Raw genomic sequence first — 16,969 nt, 5'->3', positions numbered from 1 at the left:
GGCTCCGCCTGTTGCTACCCTGCATTGAGGATTGAACTTCTAAAGGAATCTAGGAAAGGACAGATAGTCAAGCTGTGATTGCGATGCTCCATCAGTCACCAGGTTTCTCTTCAGCCAGTTGAGCACCTGAAGCACTAGGTGGCTTTTGTTTAGGCACGGTAGAATATATGGTAAGTAGTACTCAACAGTAGAAGTTGAGTTAGTGAAGCAACGTGTCCTCTGTAAGAATCATATACACGAAGGGTAAAGACCTGGGCCTCCTCCACACAGTCATTCTGCAGTACGTGTGCATTTGATCTGCAGAAACGGAAGATAAAATTGCTGTGCCATTTAAATCGTCTCTCCCTTTCTTTCACTGACAGAAGGGAATTGAACTGAGTTGGATTGAAGCTTTGTAAAGGGGTGACTCCTTGAGTCGCCAGCTGAGGAGCATCTGACTCAATACCAATAAGGCATTTGGTTCAGGTCCCAGAGCTCAGGTTAATTCCAGGCACCAGGCACTTGAATACCTAGCAGAAGTCCTGGCTGCTGATTTGTCTCCTCGGGTCTTTTCTGGCTGGGGAAGCTGGGAGAGGAGCAGTCAGGCAGTGGTGCACCCCAGCTAGCTTCTTCTGTCTCCGATGAGCTGGCTGTGTGCAACTCCTATCTATCCACTCAGTCACACTGCTCTGGTAGCTAGAAACTGGGCGCAGGGGGAACATTTACACCAGGGATATTGGCAGATACTGCAACTGATGTTGCCCTTTGTTCTGCCTCTCCCTCGGAGATCTAATTTACTAACTTGGTGTTGAAGGTAGAGAAAAGTTGGTACTGGGATCCCCTACCTTCAGAACTCAAGTGTAGAAGAGGAGAAGACAAATTGGAAGTCTCAAATAGCACCATGTATGGGGAGCATAGGGGCTCTTCCTAGGTCTGTTTTGAAGATCGGTTGGAAAATGTTGGTAAGCAGGGACAACTTGGGTTTCCTTGTAACAGAGCCTGTTAGCTGTCTCTCTGACATCCATTTCCTGTCTTCCCAGGCATCAGCACTCTAGGTTGACACTTGTTCAGCAAAGAGCCTCATTCTCTGGTTTTCTTTGCAGTCAGAGGTGGCCAAAAGATATAAGTGTCTAAATAAAAATATTTGTTGCTACAAAGATCTTAGGATGCCCCATGAGGGGGGCAGTGCCCATATTCTTAAGATATCCCACTATGCAATTCTCAGGTTCTTAGGATGTCCCACAATGCAATGCCCAGGTTCTTAGGATGTCCCACAATGCAATGCCCAGGTTCTTAGGATGTCCCACAATGCAATGCCCAGGTTCTTAGGATGTCCCACAATTCAATGCCCAGGTTCTTAGGATGTCCCACAATGCAATGCCCAGGTTCTTAGGATGTCCCACAATGCAATGCCCAGGTTCTTAGGATGTCCCACAATTCAATGCCCAGGTTCTTAGGATGTCCCACAATGCAATGCCCAGGTTCTTAGGATGCCCCACGATTCAATGTTCAGGTTCTTTGTGTCTCAAACAATGAATTGAGCAAGATGCATGTTAATGGGCAATCAAGATCCTTTCTAAAGAGAGAGCAATTCTTTGTCTAAGCTACTCTTCTCAACAGAGCAACCAGTTAAGAGTGCTTGTCCCCTGGAGCACATTTCCATGCTCACTGTACAGTGGCAAAACGCAGTAAGGGTTTTATAGGAGCACATCAAGGCATTAACGCGTGCTCTCCCAGCTCCCAGAGATGAAAGAAGAGTGTTTATTCTGAACAGGTTTTGACTGAGCCACTTGATCCTGGGTTGGAAGAACAACTTTATTCAAAGTACATGGGAAGAGACAGGGTGAAGGGAATTGCTATGAGCTCAGTTCAGCTAGAGCTGCAGGGCCTCGCAGCTGGCAGGAGTCTAGCAGCCATGGCAAGCTCTACTGCCAGGGAACAAATAAATGAGAACAAAATGAGAACCTACTATGTGCCAAGCAAGAGTTTTCTCACCTAATCTTCACAGCAAACCTCCTATCATGAATACAATGTATGTCTTGATTTACTGATGTCCCAAAGAGAAATAATTTGCCCAAAGTCATACAGGTAAGAAAGAAGAGAGTTTGGCCTTAAACTTGAACCTATTGACCCCCAGAGTGGTGCTCTTTCTAGCTTGTTTCGTGTTGCCTTTAAGGTGAGGCAGGGCAAAGGAAGCAGGGACTGACCCACACTCTATCGAAACAGAGATGCATGTTCAGGCCACAGTCCCAGAGCCACGAATAGCAGCTACACCAGAAGCTTTGCTCCATGGAGAGTAGTCTGTGTCTGGGACAAGGTGGCCTGTACTTGCTGCATTCTGCTTCCGAAACAGAATTCCTTACATTTTCCCATCCCCCTACACTTCATAATGTGGCCAAGAGACTGAGTTCTACTGAAGCGGGTATTGGTGAAGGGAATGCTACCACCCTGTACAGCCCTTAGGAGTACCATTCATCCTATGAGGAGGCTATGGCTATGGGTAGAAAGGATGCTGTAATCCGAAATAGAAAGGATGTTATAGCCTCAAAAGGAAGAGACAGTTATCTCCAGAACCCTCTTTGGATCCTGAGGTGACAGTGTATGAAGAAGGGACCAAGGCCAGCCAATGGGACAGTAGATCTCTGACCCACAGTCTCTTCAGTAACTTACCTCCAACAGTCTTGATTTGGCCAGTATCTGATGACTTTTCTTTATCTCTCCTTGCTTTCAGCTCAGCACCAATCGCGGAAAGACAAGGACAACCTTTTTTTTTTTTTTTTTTTTTTTTTTTTTTGGTTTTTCGAGACAGGGTTTCTCTATAGCTTTGGTGCTCATCCCAGAACTAGCTCTTGTAGACCAGGCTGGCCTCGAACTCCCAGAGATCCGCCTGCCTCTGCCTCCCGAGTGCTGGGATTAAAGGCGTGTGCCACCACTGCCCGGCTCAAACACAACCATTAAACCACTTGTCAGAGAGCCTCTGGCCAGCTTCCCATGGCCAGCCACCTCTGCGCAGAATACACTGAGTCCTTCTTCCCCTTCCTTCCCCCTGACTTGGAGGATCTGCCTAATGCAAGGCATGCAAGGCTGCTTGCTGTAGCGAGAGAGCTGCGCTCTGAGTCAGTAGCCCTGTTTCTTCTTTGTTAGGTTGGGCTTTATTTCTTGTCCTCTTTCTGTGGAGGGGAATGTGGCCATGTGTCACCATCTGGATTCACGAAGGTGTGAAGACTCTGAGTCCCTGGCCTTGAAGACCAGCCAGCCACCTACATTGAGATATTATCCCCAGTGAGAGGCACACTTCAGTCTTTTGAGGTATGGCTTTGGGTCTGGTTTCCACACCCCCACCTCATGTGTGTGCCCCCTGAAAAGACCCCTTGGTCTCAGATACAAGAGTCAGATGCTATCGATTTAAACTGCATGGATGTGGGACTTGTGCCACTGTCCTGGGGGCAGCCTGAGGGAGAGGGACCGTTTAAACTGAACTAAAACTCAGACTTTGTTGAGCAGTTTCACGTACTCTGGATTTCAGTCATTTAAACTGGGATTTTAAAGGTACTTTAACACCTTTCATTTGCATACAGTGATTGATATGCTAATTACAGGAGACATACCTATTCATTAAGATGGGGTGGCTGCTTAGCCCAGGGAGTCTGTGGGTTGCAATGCAGAGGAATGATGTTTATCTGCACATAGCATCCAAGATTTGTTACAGAATCATTATGGGAAGTTGAGATAAACTATCACATTTTACTGACTCTTTATCAGAGGCTTCTTTTATGTCCCCCATGAGATTCTGTGTCTCCATGGCTATGACTTTGGCCAGAGTGTGGCTCAGGGCACCAACGCGCCAAACAAACTTCAATAGGAAGTGCTATAGAGTGATGTATTGACATCCACACACAACTCGTCCTATTCAGTAGCGGCTCAAGGTCCTGGTTCCAGGAAGCAATGGCTCCTCATCCTCCGTGTCACGTTTTCAGATCCGCAGGGGTAAACTCACAGTGCTCTCTCCTCAACATCATGGACGTAGTCACCTGCTGTCCTGGAAGATGGTTGGCTCACAAGACGTGCCTGAATGTACTGTTAAGGCCTCAGACTTTGCGTCCTTGACCCTGGTAAATCAGATCCTGCCTTCCAAAGACCTATAGGCACTTAAGACTTTTACTGAAAACAATAATTCTTCACTTGGTCCCACAAGGTAGGATGCAACTTTGTTGTCTTTGCCTTCATTTTGGACCTGGTTCCTTTTCTTTGGGTCAACTGCTCACTTCTGCATGCAGGCATGATAACCACCCTGAGGGTGCCTATCTAGAAACACTAGATGTTTAGTCTATCTTACGCTCCTCCAAGGCTAGAAGGCACAAAGATAAGAATCACAGAGGTCCTGTTCACAATCCCCAAAGGGCATTGAAAAAAATCTCTCATCATTGTCTTAAATCTGCAGTTGCTTCCAATTCCAGGGACAGCAGAGCCTTGTAGGACAGAGTATCTCTCAGATGAGGGATATTACCTACCAATGGGAGGTGTTCTGGAGCAGGGATGATCACCTGGTCACCAGATTTCTCCTCCCAAGAGATAAGGTCTATTTGCATCATCCTGTAGAACCAGAACTGGGCAAGAGCATCTAAACCACACCTTGACCAGGGTGGCATATTTATGTCTACCTGGGACCATTCTCCCTCTGTTTAAACCTGAAGCTCTGAGGATAGGCCTGGGGTCACATGCCCCCTTTATCTGTTCCTCTTCCCAGTGTAAATATGGACCCAAACCTCTCTTTCTGCTTTCCATCACTATCTTGTTAATTGGTTTATTGGGACAGGAGGCCAAACTGTGCTTGTTGGGGCTTTTGCTCTAGAACTCCGCTAACTCCTCCATGATATCTGGCAGAGCCCATGAATGCAGAGGCCCCTGGAGGCTCCATAGTGCTTCCTGTATCCCAGACCATGGAGCTGTCCAAGAAGCAAACTGCAGCAGTTTACTTCCTTAGCACATGGTTATCCAAGGTCCTAGTCTTCAGCATCCATCGACCCATCGATCCATCTATCCATTAAACATTTGCTGGGGGACAACTGTAAGTTACCATAACACAATCATGATCTTCAGAGAGTTCATGATCTTTGTTGGAAACACATTTAAATGTCTAACCATTATTTGGTATAACAAAATCTATTATTGACAAACTACCAGATTGTTGTAAGGAGGCCATTAGTTTGTTTCCCAGCTGCCCAACTAGCTCAGTTGGTAGAGCATGAGACTCTTAATCTTAGGGTCATGGGTTTGGGCCCCATGTTGGGCACCAATTTGTTGTAAGGAGGCCATTACTTTGTTTCCCAGACTCCTGGCAGCTCAGACCTTAAATAATCACAGAAAAACTGTATTAATTAAAACACTGCTTAGTCCATTAGCTCTAGCTTTTTATTGGCTAACTCTTACAAATTAATTTAACCCATCTCCATTAATCTGTGTACCACCATGTGGCTGTGGCTTACCGGATAAAGTTTTGGCATCTGTCTCTGGCGGGGTTACCTGGCTTCTCCTTGACTCCGCCTTCTTTCTCCCAGCATTCAGTTTAGTTTCCCCCACCTATCTACCCTCTCAGGCCAAACCAATTTCTTTATTAACTAATGATATTCACAGCATACAGAGGGGGAACCCCACATCACCAGATGAAGACAGGAGAGTGAGCAGATGTCTGCAGACGGAGATGGCCTTGCCAATGCTAAGCAAGTGATACTTGAATGATGTTTTACTGGGATCCTGGTTTTTGATTGAGGTGGAAATATGGGGCAGGAAGAAGAGCAAGCATTTCAAAACAAAGGAGAGAGAATGGGCCAAAGTATGGAGACTTGAAAAAGGCACAAGAAGGCATGCAATTCTGGGATTTTGGAGGAGAGGATGGGAAGTAAGTAGGAGAAGAGCCAGATGATGGGAGTTAGGGCCGTCTTGGGTGCCATGTGGGAAAGACTGGACTCCATCTTGGGAGTCTGAGACATTCAAGGCAAGGCGGGAAATACTTACATGGTCCAAGCAGATTGTGCATATTAAGGAAGGGGGCTATGTAGGAGTATGGGAGCTCAGGAGTGCAGGTCCCATCCAAAAGTGGTCACCATCTTTCATGGCAGAGTATAGGCTTTGTGTAGCCAGGTTTCCATTTTTTTAAAAAAGAAATGGAAACCCCACACTTAGATACCAGTACTTTCAGCTGTAAGCACTGCCAGCTGTTTCAAAGCTTCATACTGGTCAAGCAAAAATATATCTGATGCCTCCTCAGTCCTTGGACCTTGAGTTTGCTATTCTCCATTGAATGTATCTAAGCAGAGATATTATCCAGTCAAAATGCTGGGCCTGCAGTATATGACTTTAATCCCAGATATTCAGGAAGCTGAAGATAGAAGACCTTTTGATCAAGGCCAGTCTGGGAAAAACTTAGTAAGATCCTACTCAAAATTTAAAAATCCAGGAGCAGGAGAGAGAATCAGTAAAGCCTTCTGAGTAAGCCTGAGAATGTTGGTTTGGTCCCGAGAACCCAAGGTAAGAGCTGGACATGGAGGCATGTGTTTGCAATCCTAGCACAGGAGAAGTGGACACATGTAGATCCCCGAGGCTCTCCGTTCATCCAGGTAAGCTTAACTGGCAAGCTCCAGAAAAGTAAGAGATTCTGCCTCAAAACAAGCAAAAACCAAGGTGGACAGTCTACCTGAGAAACAATACCCTAACACTAGCCTCAAGATAGGTCTGTCTTAAAAAAACAGTGTGGATAGCCTGCTTGATGCATAATACCTAAGACTGAGCTCTGGCTTCCACATACATGTGTGTGCATGCACACATACATGTGCCATTCTGAACACATATATAGACAACACACTAACATGGTAAGAAACAAATGCGAAAATGGCTGGGCTATAACCTAAAGAACATTTGCCTAGCATGTGCAAGGGTCTGGGTTCAATGCCTTGCCCTCAAGATACAGGAATAAAATAAACACGTCCCTTACAGATCTCGATGCAATCTTTCTGCCCCAGACCCTTACAGCTAGAAGGCACCCCCATCTCCACCCTGGTTTCTCCCCACACAGTCTTCACACCCCCACCCACCCCTGACTGTCCCCCAAGGTCTTCCACATCACTGACTACTTCTTCCAATGGGATTTACTAATGAAGGAAAGCCAGGCTTAGAGAGAAACACTCAGGGTTAAGGACACGAGAGAGCCATATTTATTTCACATGGACAAGCATGATTCCGTGCATGCCGAACATGAAAGCTCGTGTGAAGAAAGTACCCGTAACAGCAGAGTTATGTGCTTTTGTCCACAGGGATCAGGGAGAGTCAGAGAGTGCTATTCAAAGACAGCTTCCTCCAAGCACAGTGGAGACCACAGGCTTTGAAGTCACTGGCTTGTTTCATCATCACAGAGTCCACCTCCTGGAGCGGCCAGAGAAGGGTTTTTGGCGCTGCCTACTGTGGATGAGCTGCTGCGTTCTGAGGAGGGTGGAGGGCGTTCTCTTAGCCTACGGCTCAGGGCTGCTGCGGGGGAGATGAAGTTCAGAGGGAAGGTACATGCCACATGGAATTAACAAGTCCACCACCGAGTGTACAGTGATGGCATGGACCGCCGTTCTCACAGCAACAGAACCATCTCCACGCAGAATATCCCCCAACACGGGGAGATCCACTCTTCTGACAGCAATTCCCCAAGGCCTCTCACCGGTGGAAGGGAGCAGATTCTGGAACTGGATGGCTATGCCAGAAGCAGGTAGAAATTTTCCGGACAGAGCAGGGACCACCAGTCTCTCGGCCTTTATTCAGCTTCCTGGTTCCAAGATGATCCATCATAGGGTTCAAGATGGGAAGAAGGGCTGGAGACGAGGACCAGGGTCTCTGGGAGCGAACCTCGTGGAAGAGACAAGAGTGGGGCTCTTGTACCTCTGAGACTCACTCCCACCGGAAGTCCTGCCCGACAGTTTCATAAAATTTAATATTATAAGGTCTATAAAATTCCCGGAGCTGGTCTATGACGTCAGGGTCGATCTGGACATGAGTTCTCCCTTTTGATTTGCCCAGGCATCGCGGCAGGAGGGTCGACTCTGGTTTTTTCAAGCAAGGGAATCCTTTGGTCTTGTTGAAGTAGAAGTGCTTGTCTGTGATGAATCGTTTGATGCCCAGGAAGTCCTGGATGCGCCCCATCTCGCCAGCCGGGTCAGTGATGAGCCGCTCGCCACTGACGAAGTGGATCTGGGCCAGGGGAAAGTACCGCAGCCAGCTCTCCAGGTGCAGAGCATACATGCCAATGCGGATGGCGTTCCAAGACACGTCCACCAGGCCCAGACTGCGGTTGCGGAACGACAGGCCCTCGAAGGTGGGGATGTCCGGTTTCTTCGAAAGTGTCTGTGTGTAGTCAGAGATGGCGCGGGTCACGGGGTTCCGCACCACCACAATCAGCTTGGTGTCTCGCGACATGTTGAAGATCCGTCGAGGGGCTTCTTGAGTGACGAAATAGCTAGGCGTCTTCTCTAGTGTGATCTGGGTCTCCAAGGTCCTGGGCATCAGGCTCCTGGGGGGAGCAGAAGCAATACATCATCAGAGAACCTGGGTGGTTTGGGGGCACTGCTGTTAGCTCTCTCCACTTGGTAACTCACGCAGGCCTCTCTCTCCTGTTCCATTTGAGTTTCTTACTTAGTGAGGGAACTCACTTCAACTCATGGTGAATTTTTAAAATAAAACCAAGGGTTTCTTTAACGCAGAAACAAACTGAATATTTGTCACTACGGGTTAAACAAATTGTTTAACTAACTAGTAGGGTCCCGTCCATCTATATGCATTACTATGTGATGATCTCCTACATACAGTAAACCTCTGGATCCACGAGTTCTATAGCCATGACAGCGGACCAACCGGGGATCGAAAATGGGGAAGCCAGGCAAGCATAAAGGCCCGAGTTTGGATCCCTAGAATCCATGTAAAGATGGGTGTCTGTATGTCTGTGAATACCAGCACTCCTATGCAAGATGGGGAGAGACTCTCTGGGGGCTATTGGCCAGCTAGCTTGGTGTATGCAACAGAGAAACAGAGAACCTGTCTCAAACAAGGTGAAAGATGAGGAATGGTTTACCTGAGGCTGTCCTCTGGTCGCCATATACATGATCTGCCAGACGCGTGCGCGCACACACGCAGGCGCGCGCACACACACACACACACACACACACACACACACACACACACAGAGAGAGAGAGAGAGAGAGAGAGAGAGAGAGAGAGAGAGAGACTGTGCAGAGACACACACAAAATATTTTAGGAAAATGCATACATGCTAAACATATACAGATATTTCTTTATATACAATATTCACCTTGTATTATGTTCTATAAGCCAATCACCTAGAGCTGAGTTTGGGGCACACACAAACACCGCACCGTTATATAAGGGACTCCAACAGCCACAGAGTTTGGTATTGTGGCGACTTACACGAAGAATGACCCTATCCTTCATAACGAAGAAAGGCCAGATAAGGCTTCTTATCTCAGGAAGGAGACGCAGGACTCAGACAATTGTACTAGTGCTGTGGGGGAAACTGTATGTGGGTGGGGAGAGCCAGGCAATCGGGGATAAATGAGAATTACATTTGATTGTATAATCTTTTACGCTGCTTGAAATTTTTAATGTGTTTATTATGCATTCAAAAAATACAAAGTAAGCCACTGAGTATTATCCTGGCAAAGGAAAAATTTTCTTCAAATATATTAAATTTTTTTTTTTGAGGAGCAAAAAGCCTGCTTTTGCAAAAATAGCGACGGTTCTAGAAATGAGTCCTGACTTCTTCTATGGAAGAGCATCTGAGTTACACCCTTTGTGTAGGCTGCAGGAAGCTCAGACCTACCTCTCCAGGCTGGTAGCCACCTCCCGCAGAGTCAGGCAATGCAGCCCTCTTCCCCTTGTTTTTAATTTTCTGGCTCTGCTTGGGACTAGTAGGGATGAAGGTAGCAGCTCTGCAGTCTCCAGTCCACAAGTCTCTCTCTCCAGCCTTGATGGAAAACAAGTATCTCTCTCCTGCCCTCGTCGCTCTTTTTCTTTGAAGGTCAGGTTTTGTCTTTAAACCCCAGCATTTCTTGCTGCCAGTAGCACAGGAGCATTACATAAGGATGTAACTTTTTTCTTTCTTCCTCTCTGCTTCTTTCTTTGTTAGTTTCTTTCTTTCTTCCCTACACCTCTATTTAAATAAAGATCTCTGGGTTCTTTCTATCCTAAACCAAGTCAACGAAAATATTTTGGGCTAGATCTGTTTTAAAGCTTACTTTTGAAGTTCACACTGAGTCAGATGAGGCCAAGAGGAAAGCAGAGTTAAGCCAAGCCCTCCCCCCAGTGCTACTGCTCTCCAACGGGACACGGCATCAGCCCCTAAGGCGTCCATCCTCACACTTGCTGGCGTCCCAGACTCCCCATTCCCAGCATCCTCCCTGCCTCCTGTCAGCTCCCCTGGCTCACAGCTTTCCAGCTTCGACTCCCCCCACCAGCGTTTCTCTGCTTTCCTCTAGGGCAGTGTGTCTCAACCTTCCTAACACTGTGACCCCTTTAACACAGTTCCTCATGCTGCGGTGACCCCCCAACCGTAAAATTACTTTTGCTGCTATATCTCATAACTGTAACTTTGCCCCTGTTGTGAATCATAAAGCAAATATCCGAGTTTTCTGATTGCCTTAGGTGACCCCTATGAAAGGGTCGGTTGACCACCCCAACTCAGAGGGGTGGTGCCCCACAGATTGAGAGTCACTTCTTTAGACACTCTTACAGGAAGACCTTGGGCCTTGTCATTGAAACTGTTACATTTCGAAAATGTTTCACTCTGCAATTTATTTTAGGGCAGTGAAAGGAATTTAGTGAGGACTCCCCCAAAGACAGATCCACATGGGACCTGTGGGTATGACTTTATAGGGGGAAAGAGTCCGTGCAGAGGTAAAAGTGAAATCCCATTCCTGGATGTGCAGGACTCAAATCCATGGCAGTGACCTAAGACACACGGGGAAGAGGGTAAGCTGGCACAGTAGATCAGCAAACCTGCAGGCCAAGAACAACACTGTTGTCACCAGAAGCCATCACAGGCCCAGAGCAGTGCTCCTTCACAGTACATCCAGGAGACGGACAGTGTTAGCCATTTGACCTCTGACGCGTAGAAGAATCACTTCTGGTGTTTCAGTGTTATCTGGTTTCCAGTCTGTTACAGCCGCCCCAGGGAACGACTGGTTACAGCCTTGTCTCCTTTGACCTTTACCGCAGTTCCAAACTCATTATACCTCTCCTCAAATTTGTCTATGAGCAAAGCAAAGAAAACCAGCCTACAGTTCACAACCCCAGAGAACCTAGGCATCAATGAGGACCTTAAGAGAGACATACATGGATCCAATCTACATGGAAAGTAGAAAAAGTCAAGATCTCCTGAGTACATTGGGAGCATGGGGACCATGGGAGAGGGTTGAAGGGGAGGGGAGAGGAAGGGAGGGGACCAGAGAAAAATGTATAGCTCAATAAAATCAATTAAAAAATTATATATGAGCTTCTCAATTTCAATTTCTTCCATATTCTGGATCCAATGATCAATTTCAACATCATCACCATGTAACACTTAGTCTCTCAGTCTCTAACGATGTAGCATTCCAACTGTTCATCACATCCAATTCTGCACCCAAGCTTCCGACCAGCAGACGGGATTGCCTTCAGACAGTTATCAGTTCTAGCTTTGGCTGACTCCGGCTGTGTGTTTGTACAGCACCCCTCTCATTCGGCAATGTTTCACATTCTCTCTGTAAGCTCCCAGCTCTGCTCCTCTTACTCTCTCTTAATATGGGCCAGTGTCCCCACACAAGGAAGGTATAAACCCTCACAGCCAAACTCTTTCTATTTTCCTCTATCCCATCTTGAAACTGACTTTTTTTTTCATCCCTCCCCAGGCCCTTTTACTAGATTCAGAGAACAAGGTGTGCTGGGCTCGTGGTCCACCTGTGAGAACAGGTGTGCTGGGCTCGTGGTCCACCTGTGAGAACAGGTGTGCTGGGCTTGTGGTTCATATGTGCCCACTCACTTCCTTAGCCTTCCTTGGATACCCGTCCTTAGGCTCTACATTCACTGTGCGTGAAGGCCGAAGCAACTGATAATTTTGTTTCAAGAGCCAAGGTATGTTTTAACGCTTATGGGCTGAATGTTTTAATAGTGGTTATTAGTATGAACTGAGCCAAGTTTTATTTTAATTTTGGCTTTGTATTCTTTTCTTATTTTTATCTCTTTATTCCATTTTAATAATTCCATATTTATCAAAAATTTTAAAATATTTTTTAAACAATCTTTTCTCATTTTACATACAAACCCCAGTTCCCACTCCTTCCCCTCTTCCTGCTCTCCTACCTTCCCCCACCCCACCTCCCATCCACTCCTCAGAGAGGATAAGGCTTCCCATGGGGAGTCAACAAAGTCTAGCACATCACTTTGAGGCAGGACCAAGGTGGGCCAAGTTTTACATGTGGGATATCAGGCCAGGTATGGTAGCACTCTGTAACCCCAGAACTTGGAAGGCAGAGGTAGAAGGATTATGAATTTAAGGGTAGCTTGGGCTACATAATGAGACTCCCCTGTCTCAAAAGGAGGAGAAGGAATGGGTAAATTTAAAAAAAAAAACCAAATGCATGATAGAATCTTAGGGTGGAGCTTCCTGGACAAATTTTTGCATACATTATAATTAGACAAGTGGGGTTAATGATGAGAGTAGATACATTGCATTTATGGGGCAGGGCCTTAAACCACTTCTAATGATTTTCCAAACTCTGTAGGTGTTATTCATGCAAAGTTCTTCCCCAGCATAGAGACTTGGCATTTGATAGGCCATTAAATATATTTCTTTGCTAAATCCTTTAGTACAATAGGGACTATCTGAGAAGGAAACGAAGGAGACAGTATTTCTTAAGCTTTGGTAGACCAACTGTGAACTTTTGCCTTCAGCATCTATTAACATCTCCCCCTTTGTTAGTGTGGAAAATTCTGATCAATTCAGGTGACCTCCAGAGTGGCACAGTGTCCCGCTGTTGGACACTAATAGACACTCTACCATTCTAATTCCTAAGAGGCACATGGGTTGCAAAGCCAACACAGTCAGTGCTAAATAGAGGGACCAGGCTACGGGCTGGAGAATAAATCAGCGGGCATGAGCACGGGCTGTGAAAGCGTGAGGCTTGGATTTTGGTAACCACAAAAATTGCCATGTGTGGCTGAGCATGCCTGTAACCACAGTGCTATAGAGGCATCAGAGACAAGAGAATGGCTGGGATTTGCTGGTCACCAGCCGAGCTCCAGGTGCAGCGAGAGACCCCATCTCAAAGGGATGAGGTGTAGGGGGGAGTGTCAGAGCAAGACACCCAAGATCCTCCTCTAGCTTCGGCACACATGCACACACACATAGGCATCCATACTTCCATCCACGTGCACAACTCACACAGACACATGTCCACCCACATATGCATCTCTACTTGTATACATGTGCACATGTACACACCACACACACACACACTTAGGCATTGCGCACAAGCCAGATTATAAGTAAGTTCACAACAGTCGTGTCAAAAGTTGAAGGGCTCCTGTGCACAGCAGCCTTTCTCTAACTTCCCAAGAACAGATGGGTATTCATCTCTATACTTCTATATTCATCTTCCTTTAGGTCATTGGACCAGAGCGCTGGAGCCTGTGATGATATTGTGGGGGAAGGCTGGATGTCCCCCTCCATGCCCTGCACACACAGGTGGGGACATGAGACTGCGCCTTAAGGTTTTCCTTTTCTCCTGTGCCACAGATGGAATTTTGCTTGTTTACAGTTTATAGCAAACAGCAGAATGCCGCGCCCACTGCACATCCCTCTTGAGTCTGTATCCCTTCCTTTCTATGTAGTGCTGGGAAAAAATACCAGGAGACTATTCCTACACTTGTTGTTTGGACTTGTGCCCCATCTGTTGTTTTAACTTGCTCTGCAAGGATTTTCCCACAGCTAGTCACAGTCTGGATTTCTCTGGACAAAGTCTTGTGGATGTGAAGTCTTCCTGCATCTACGTCTGTGCACCACGTGTTTGCAGTGCCAGAAGAGGGTGTCTGATCCTCTGGAACTGGGGTTATAGAGGATTGTGAACCCCCATATGGGTGCTGGTTGAACTTGGGTCCTCTGGAAGAGCAGCCGGTGCTCTTAACTGCTGAGCCATCTCTCCAGCCCTTCTCTATATATTTGAGATTTCAATGGAGCCAACGACCTCTCTAATCCAGGAATGTTCTGGATTCTCAGTCTCTTTCAAATTCCTGACTTTCTCCAATCTGTTCTGGGTCTTTCAATAGGTTATTTCCCCTTTCTCGTCTTCTCTGCAATCATCCTGAATGACCCACTTCCTCTCCCAGCCTTTAGTCATCATGTGGGAGGTGATTCATACGTCGAAATGGAATCTGTAACTTCAGCTGTTCTGTGTTCTACACGGCAGTGCCTGCCTGCCTGAGGACTGAACACTTCACCTCAACAACCGAACTTACTAGCTTCCTCCTCAAATCTTACTGCTATAAAGGCCATCTCTGTCTTTTTTCCTTGGAACATCTGCCTTCCCAACCTTCCCAAGTCTGTGTCCTCCTCACCAAGTCATGGGGTGTCCACCCATGTTTTCTCTCTGCTGCCATAGCTTCTTCTCTCGCATGCATGCTTCCCTGCTTCAATCCACTCTGCCACCAGGGGAGACTCTCTAAAGCAAATCCAATCAACTCAAGCCTCGGTGATTCTTTTGAATAAAGCCTGTATTCTGTGGAATATGAATTAATCCCCTTCAGTTCCTGGTTAGCTGATGGTCATGCCACACTGAACATAAAACCTGCTCTCCAAACCCAAGTTTTTTTTTTCATACATTTTTTTTTTGCCGAATATAGTTTTTTTCCTTTTCTTTTTGTGGGCACATATGCCTGTGAGTCTGTATGTGCACGCACTTACGTGTGGAGGCCGGAGGTCAACCTCAGGTATCATTCATCATGAGACCAGGTCTCTCATTGGCTTGGAGTTTGCCGGTTCAGCTAGGCTGCCAGCCGTGGAGTCCCAGGGGATCCATGCATTTCGGCCTCCCCAGCACAGAGATTGCAAGCATCTGCCACTACCACTGTGCTCAGCTTTCTGTGTAGATTCTAAGGCTGGAACTCCTCTCACTTATGTGGCAAACACGTGGTTGGCTGAGCTGTCTTCACACTCCAGGGTTTTTAATTTTGCAAGGGTTGGTACCGGCTTTTGTCTTGCTTGTTCTGATGAATGCTTCCTCCTCTTTACAAATCCAAACTGAAGTCACACATCTGCGACCCTTCCTTGTCATCTCTTGGCATTTTGTATTCATTGGCATCATCCTGCCTTTGGTAATTATCTCTTATGTCTCCTTTTATTACCAGCTAGCTATCTGGACATGCCTCTTGTTTATTCTTGCCTTCGGCATATAACCCAGCCCACCATCAAATCTCAGAAACAGGCATGTTGGGAAGGGTCTGGGTGAGTTAGCTTTCTGTTGCTGTGACAACAACGTAAAGCTTCACATATTCAATGGATAAGGAAATACATTTATTTTGGCTCACAGTGTTGGATGGTCCAGCATGTGGTTAGTGGGCTCCATTTCTTGGGGCCCGTGGTGAGCATGTAGGGAAACACGTGGTTGAAGAAGGTCTGCTTCACAGGCAGGAAGCGCAAAAGGAGCTGGCACTAATACCCTGTTCAAGAGCACAGTTCAGTGATCAAAGGCCTCCCACTAGGCCCCGCCTCTTAGAGGTTCTACCACTTCTACCACCTCCCACTAGCACCACCCGCTGGAGGCTAAGTTAGTAACAAATTGGCCTTTGAAGAAACCGTTACAACCACAGTGTCGCTTACAGTCTTAAGACATCAGTACAAGTCTATAAGCTTAGCACCTCTTCAGCATTCTGGCAGAGGAAGGCCTTGGCAGAGACTCCTGGGAAGACTTTTTTTTCCCCATTGTTTTTAAGATGTCGCTGTGGCCATAGATGAAACGGACTGAGGTGGGAAATCCCAGTTCTGCTTCCCCCACTCACTCCAGAAGCAGGAAAGAAAATGAAGCACAAAGGGGCGCCTCTCGCAGTGTATCTATCTGTGTTGCTCTCTGCGCTTGCTCCCTAGTTAAGGGTGCAGCACTGCCCCCTGGCGACGACCCTGGGAGCTCCTGGAGAAGCACTTCGCCCGGACCCAAGCCAGATTAATTCAATGTGAAACTCGGAATGCAGGGCCCAGAAGCTCTGAACGCAGGGCCCAGGAGCCTCAGTGTGAAAGCCGATGTTCCTGGTGAGCAGAGGCGGATGGAACAGACTGTGCCACACGGCCTTCACACAGCTTGTCATAAGTAATGGCCACAGTGTGCCCCATGTTGCTCCCCCATACAGCCCTACTCAGTGAGAATGGGGTAAGGGTCCATGGCTTGGTATTTTTAATTCTTTTTAGACAAAGTCTCATGTATTTTCGGCTGGCCTCAAACTTCCTTTGTAGTCAAGGGTGACCTTGAACTTCTGATTTTTTTTTTTAACCTTCGTCTGATGAGTGCGGGGATCACAGGTTTGTGCCACCACACGAAGTTTCTATGGTTCTGGGGATCAAACCCAGGGTGTGCATGCTAGGCAAACGTTCTCTCCGTGGAGTCACATCTTTAGCTCCCCATCCATTTTAATAGTGTATTTAGAGTTCCTACCACCGTGATGGGGCTGTGAGAGCTCAGAGTTTGGATTGCTGTCTTTGTCCATAGTTGTATTCTCAGTGCTGGGGAGGAGGCAACTCTGAAAATATCCATTGAGGGGAGCAAGAGAAAGAGAAGGCTTTCACTTGGGAAGAATGAGACGGGGGGGGGGGGCATGCATTATTGCCTTGTCCCACACCTCAGAATTCTGTGCTGTGTCATCTGAAGGAAAAACTCAAAGATTCTTGCAGAACTTACTAGAGAGAAAAATTGGATTT

The 16,969-nt window shown here is 46.9% G+C and overlaps 1 protein-coding gene across 1 annotated transcript in view; it reads right to left on the bottom strand.

Annotated features, from left to right (window-relative positions):
* Positions 1 to 7,161: 7,161 nt before the first annotated feature.
* Positions 7,162 to 16,969, bottom strand: part of Hs3st2 (heparan sulfate-glucosamine 3-sulfotransferase 2) — a 118,523-nt gene continuing 108,715 nt past the window's right edge. Inside the window, exon 2 of the mRNA XM_075972087.1 lies at positions 7,162 to 8,527. Within this exon, the coding sequence (XP_075828202.1) occupies positions 7,909 to 8,527 (619 nt within the window). The 3' untranslated portion in view covers positions 7,162 to 7,908. The remainder of the gene's footprint in view (positions 8,528 to 16,969) is intronic.

The sequence above is a fragment of the Microtus pennsylvanicus genome, chromosome 5 (assembly GCF_037038515.1).
Source record: "Microtus pennsylvanicus isolate mMicPen1 chromosome 5, mMicPen1.hap1, whole genome shotgun sequence".
Classification (NCBI taxonomy): Eukaryota; Metazoa; Chordata; class Mammalia; order Rodentia; family Cricetidae; genus Microtus; species Microtus pennsylvanicus.
Note: the sequence above shows the minus strand (reverse complement) of the source record. Positions and strands in the feature narration are given on the sequence as shown.